The sequence below is a fragment of the Alosa pseudoharengus genome, unplaced genomic scaffold (assembly GCF_046254945.1).
Source record: "Alosa pseudoharengus isolate Yale_2024_CS ecotype anadromous, Long Island Sound unplaced genomic scaffold, YU_APseudo_1.1 YU_APseudo_1.1_scf_13, whole genome shotgun sequence".
Taxonomy (NCBI): Eukaryota; Metazoa; Chordata; class Actinopteri; order Clupeiformes; family Clupeidae; genus Alosa; species Alosa pseudoharengus.
Genome location: NW_027468598.1, coordinates 11,820,885 through 11,826,920, shown reverse-complemented (window position 1 = coordinate 11,826,920; position 6,036 = coordinate 11,820,885). Strand labels below are relative to the sequence as shown.

Below are 6,036 nucleotides of genomic sequence, written 5' to 3'. Positions count from 1 at the left end.
CGTGTGAACTGTTTTACCTGATAGATGTGAACAATCAAGTGAGCATGCAAGATGGTGTTCTCACAGCCACGGCTCATAATTTAGCAGATTATGCCTAGGCTATGCCTTAAAACAAAGTTAGCTTTCATAATGGGCAAATCTACTCCAAATAATCTCCAATGTAAAAAAGTATATTGCTTATCAGTGTGAAGACAGGCTCACACAATCAAAACAAATCATAAGACCATACAAATAGGCTAAGGGTAAAGTAAGTTTCAGGATTTTGAATGACCATACTTTATCTCAACCAGTGTATCTATAGCCTAGGCTACATATTATAACAGTTTAAATTAGCCACAATTTTGATGGTAGGCCTAATCATCCTGTGACAGCCAGGCCTTAGAGACTGTAATTTTACTGTCTACAGTCATGATACTCATGGTTTCTTACTCCATTTTGTCCCCCTCTCCTGCAGATGTGCTAAATTCGCAGACATAGGCTACAGTTGGACATTCATCAAGGGATTCCAGTGGGTTTCTTCACTCTAACCCCCCAACACCCCCCCCCCCCCCCCTCCATACACACACCCCACCCCTACACACACACGCCTCCCACCACACACATACAGCCTACTGACAATTCAGTTTATAAACTTGTCACTACTCATGTCTCTTCACTCATGGCTGCAATATCTGTTCTGTCCTGCAAGAGGCAGTGTGTAAATGGTTAACACACGTGTGCCTGCCAGCAATGTGGCAATTTGGTGGTGTTTGATACAGCAGCATCTGCCAAGTCTTTCAAAATACTGAAATTGACTGTGTGCATATAACAAGGGAAGTTGTGGTTTTGACCAGCATTATCACTTCTCAGAAACTCAATATGCACATTTATGCAAACATGCACACACTCTTACAAATGCACTGACACACACACACACACACACACACACACACACACACGTGCGCGCATACAGTACACAGACACGTACACAGTGGAGTGGTTTACATGCTCATACTGTTTATTGATCACTTTTGCACATATTGCACAGTGACGGCGTTAAGGAGCAAAGACTGAGTTGCATCACAAGCCCGACACAGATCATTTCTGCTGGGCTGCTTTTCTCTTGCATGGTGGAAATAAAAGTGCTGTAAACTCAAGTTGGATAGCACCAGGTCGTCAGCCTGTGATCTTTGAGTTCTAACAAGCTGGGATTGGAATGCTAGGGTGTAAGAGGCAGAAAAAGCACAGGGGGAGAGGAGGAGGAGGAGGAGGAGAGAAGATGAAGACGGTTATCCCTCTCACTGCTGGATCCGGCGCAGAGACTGGATCTGGAAAGTCTGAGCGTGGGAGCCCCACTCTCTGTAGTGTTTGTACTCGCCGCCATGACGATCACACTCCATTATGTACTGGTAACCACGGTATCCAGGGTACTGGTAGCAGACCCAGCTGAGGAAGGGGAAAATGAGCAGAATGAATGAGCCAGTAGCAAGGTCATATGAATAACACGCCTGACACAACTATATATATTGTATGTTGTCTATATATTGTCAGGCCTGGTAGATAAATCATTGATCTGAACCTAATTCCTTGTCAGTACTGCTTGGCCAAATACACCTGATTTGAAGGCCAGTATGAACAAGCCTTCAGTCACAATCATGACTGCACATTCAGTGGAAATTCTCATTTAGTATTTTAATGCAAATTTGACCTATTTCCCTTAAACAAATATATCAGTAGGTAAAGATATGTGACCCACTTTCAGTGTTTTATTTTTTATTTTTCTGAGGACACAGAACAGAAGATGCATAGGCCTACTTACGCTCCACCCTGGATCTGCATGGATCCGATCTCATTATTGGGCCAGCCCATAGCCTGAAGAGAGGGGTAGTCATCGTTCATCTCCCACTGGCGGCCGATGAAGTTCTCTCCTTCAAAGACAACGATCTTGGACTCCTTGTGGTTCTGCTCAGGTGATAGAGAGACAAGAGATGCTTTGGCAGATAGTTCTGTTTCAGACAAGAAACCTCTCTGTGGTAGGCTACACAGAATTAGCCGTGCTTGTCGTTGTATATAAAAAAAACTCATTAAAAACAGAAGCTCCTTGGTTCATCTTGTCTCTTTTTTCCCTTTAGTATCAAATCGTCAAAAGGGGAAAAACTCACAGCAGAGCAGATTGGGCGGAAGGACATCAGCCTCTCAATGTGGTAGGCATTGCTTCCACTCCAGGATTCCCAGCGAGGATAGTCACCCCTTTCCAAGACAAACTGTTGCCCACAGAAACTGGAATGCTCATAGCCCGCCCAGCTACAGATACAGACAGATGCAGATATACCAGAATATGTACAAAACACTGAGGAGAATTATTTCAATTATTTTTTTATATTCAACTTGAATGTACAGTAACCTCCTGTGTGAGGTGGCTTTTTCAAGCAACAGGTACACAAGTAGGACATTATGTGTCCTGTTCTAACAGATGTCTCTTCCTCACCATATCTTATACTGTGGTCTACTCTCTTTTGACTAAATGTACTTCTACAGTCAATTGCTCATTAGGGTATAAAACAGTTTATGTGTTTAATTGTTGCAGTATGCTGTATTCAACCAATGTACTTACAGTCCATTACGAATTAGGGTATAAAACAGTGTATGTGTTTAATTATTGCAGTATGCTAACCGTAATGTTTCTGGCTGGGAATAGTGTGCTTGTGCAAAAGTAGTATAGAGAAACCTTCTGACTCACGCTCCACACTCCACCTTCAGAGAGCGGATGTTGTCATAGCCACACTCCATAATGTTCTGGCAGGACGCGGTGAACTCCATGCGCTTTCCTTGAAAGTTCTCCTGGTCATAGACTGTGATCTGAATGCATGGGCACACATACATTAGGTGCATATGGAGTGATCATGTGTGACAGAGCATACAAACATGCAAAGAAAACTCAACACTTGTTGACGTCAGGGTAGTTGTATGTGATGGCATGCAGACTGATGCAAGGAAAATGCAAGGAAATCCTCTTGCCAAGGTCATGTTGTTAGTGTGCGTGGTTCCTGTTTTGTCTGTGTCGATAAATGCACAAATGCTGACTCACCTTCCATGGTCCCATTGGCATGGGATTAGTTTGAGCCATGCTGTCCGATTTCTCAGTGTTGATTGACCTGCACATCAGACACATCAATATACGTACACATACAGACATGCAAAAACACGAGATACATGAATATAGAAATATTATAAAGCATTAACTGTGCACGTGTTTATATGTATGCTACTTCAAAAAGCACAAACCATCACATAATGATTATGACAAAAATGCTACAATTGCAATTGCAACTATGAACAAACTAAACTGCTCACTCAAATCAGATCTTTAAGTGCATGCCAAATTTGATTTAATTTAGATATAATTTGATATACAAATGTTATTTTCAAAGTATGTCATTGTAAGCAAAAGGTATAGATACATGAGCTGTGGACATCAGTCCAAAACTAAGACAGAGCTATTGTCTGTGAGGATGGAGTGAGATGTTTAGAGTGAGAGTTGTGTTTTGGTGAGGAGGAGGAGGAGGAGCGAAAGAAGCCTCCCGTGTATTGTTTATCACGCTTCGGTCCCCAAAGATTTCTATGCGTCAGCAAAATGCTAAATGGAAAATGTCAGCAATGGCTAAAAACAACTGAGGTGGAGGGCTTACCTGACCTACCCAAAAATAGCTGTGTGCATTCGGGGGGCTCCACACAACGGTCTCTTGACCCCCGGGACATGGGTCTATTTATACATGGCCTGGCTGAATGGTGTCCAGCACCACAGGCCCGGCAGGAGTCAGCACATTGCGACCAGCGGCATTGTTTCAGGCTGAGCCGCTGGCTTTAGTCCCCCTGCACAAAGCGAGCAGCCGTGTGGCACTGAGAGTGGAGGGCACGGTGCCCATTGCCAGGGTGGCATAAGTCTGAATCCCATGACGACTGCCACCATACATGCTTGAGTGGGAGGGTAGAAATGGCATGTAATGATGAGAAGAGGAAGGATGGTGGTGTGTTGTGTCAGACTTGTTTTCATCACAGCATGGGGCAGATGCAGTTTATGGTTAAAAGCAGCCAGCATATTCAAAAGAGACAGTATCCTACTAAGCGGTTGACCTGTTCTAATGTTTGTCCAAGCTAATAATGGAGCCTCATTCAAATCATGCCAACAAGCTAGCCTTGAGCGAGTAATCAGTCTAAGCACATGCAAGCCCCCTCTCACCAAAACCTTGCAATCACCCTGTGACATCCACCTCAACTGACCCCTCTCTGTCTGTCTCTCTCCCATTCTTACACGTGTGGCCGGCCCGCCCACACACACATGCATGCGCTCGTACGCTCATACACACGTACATGCACGCCCGGTCGCCATCCATGCTCGGCCCACTCCTTTTCACGCTATGCAAAGCATCCTATTCATGCCCTGAGACAAGGCCATTGTGAGTCAGGCTGAATGAGGCGATGTGAGGGGTGGGCCCAGAGGGACACCTATTCAAGACTCAGGGCCAGTATGGGCTATGAAATATGCCTATGAATACTAATCATTCTTGTTAATGGGTGATAATAAGTCTTTAGGTGCAGCTAACTAACCACACACTGGCAAATTATTATTAATATCCCATACTGTGATACACATATACTTTCCCCCCAGTCCACGAGCAGGTGAACATGTCCCTCACCACACTTGCTTACTCCTGACTTGGGCAGCAGGGTAAGAAATGAGCAAAATAGCAAAATAATCAGTTCAGAAGCTCAGCTAGCCGCAGGGAGCACAATGCCAAAGATGAGGTCCAGATTGTCATGCTCTGGCGCACTGGACACTGGCCCTTCGGAGCGACTACTGTTAGGCTATGTGATTGAGGCCGGGCAGAGGGAACAAAACCCAGTGGTGCGCTGGCTGGGCGGTGGATACAATACTGGCAGCGCGCAAAACAATAACAGTGATATTTCCTGCACAAAAGAGGGGATGGTGAGGAACCTCCTGAGGTCAGCAAATCACCCACCCAGCCACAAATTTGGAAGAGAGAGGGACAGAGAAGGGGACCGAGAGAGGGATAGAGAGATGGACAGAAAGAGGGACAAAGAGAGGGATATAGAGGGGGACAGGGAAAGAGATAGAAAGACATAGTGGCAGAGAAGTGGGGTGGGGCAGGGGCAGGGACAGAATGGATGGACATAGAAAATAAAGAAGAAGAAAGGGATGGAAGACAGGAAGACAGAGAAAAGGGATGGAATGAGAGGAAGAGAAAGAGAGAGACAGAGAGTGAGAGAACAAACAGAGCTTTACTGCTGATAGTGATACATGCACAGTGGAGGCCTGGGAACAAAGCAGTGTGCCGAGTCAGCAGTGCTGTGGGGATGAGCCCCACTCACCACGCCCTCCTCCGTCCCTCCCTTCTCCCCTCCCCTCCCCTCAACAGCACAACCCTCCCGTCCAATGGCGCTGGGGGGGGAGCCAGGGCCGCAGGCAAAAGCCTCAGGATATATATGTATATATATAACCCCCGCGCTGGCCTAGGGTGCGCACTTCACTTGGGCCTCGCCCTCCTCTGCCTCCAGTCCTCCTCTTACATTCCAGTCCTCTGTACCTGACTACAGCGTGTTCGGTGAGACTTGTGCTCGGGGGGCTTTTTTCACGCGAGGGAGAGGGCGGGGGAATCGGATCGTGAGGTTGCCAGGGGAGCCAGGGACCGCCAAAAAGGAACGCCTCCCTTGCTAAACTTTGACTGGATATGAAGTTGTCACTGCTCAGGGGGGAAACCTGAGGAGGAATGAAATGTCACCACATTTTAAACTGGGACCAGTGGCGAGAGTTACTGTGGAGAGATACTGTAATGTTTGTGGTCCACAGCAACTTGCAAATAGGACCTGCCATGACTGACAGGCCATCTTGTTGTTTGCAGTGATCGCTGTAAAGCTGTTATGGTGCTATTTTCAGCATGATTTGGACTGACATTTGGCTGATGTTGTGAATTATGTACAGAACTAAACAACAGTCCAGGAGAGGCTAAGAGAGAGTAATTTGTTTTCTGCGTAGGA

At 46.0% G+C, this 6,036-nt stretch overlaps 1 protein-coding gene across 1 annotated transcript; it reads right to left on the bottom strand.

Annotated features, from left to right (window-relative positions):
- Window positions 1–1,211: 1,211 nt before the first annotated feature.
- Window positions 1,212–3,128, bottom strand: cryba1a (crystallin, beta A1a). The gene is made up of 5 exons (XM_076281504.1): window positions 3,068–3,128; window positions 2,720–2,838; window positions 2,142–2,283; window positions 1,799–1,941; window positions 1,212–1,425 (listed from the first exon to the last, which is right to left on the bottom strand). Exons 1-5 carry the CDS (start codon window positions 3,104–3,106, stop codon window positions 1,278–1,280), a joined length of 591 nt encoding a protein of 196 aa, XP_076137619.1. The 5' UTR covers window positions 3,107–3,128; the 3' UTR covers window positions 1,212–1,277.
- Between the last annotated feature and the right edge of the window lie 2,908 nt (window positions 3,129–6,036).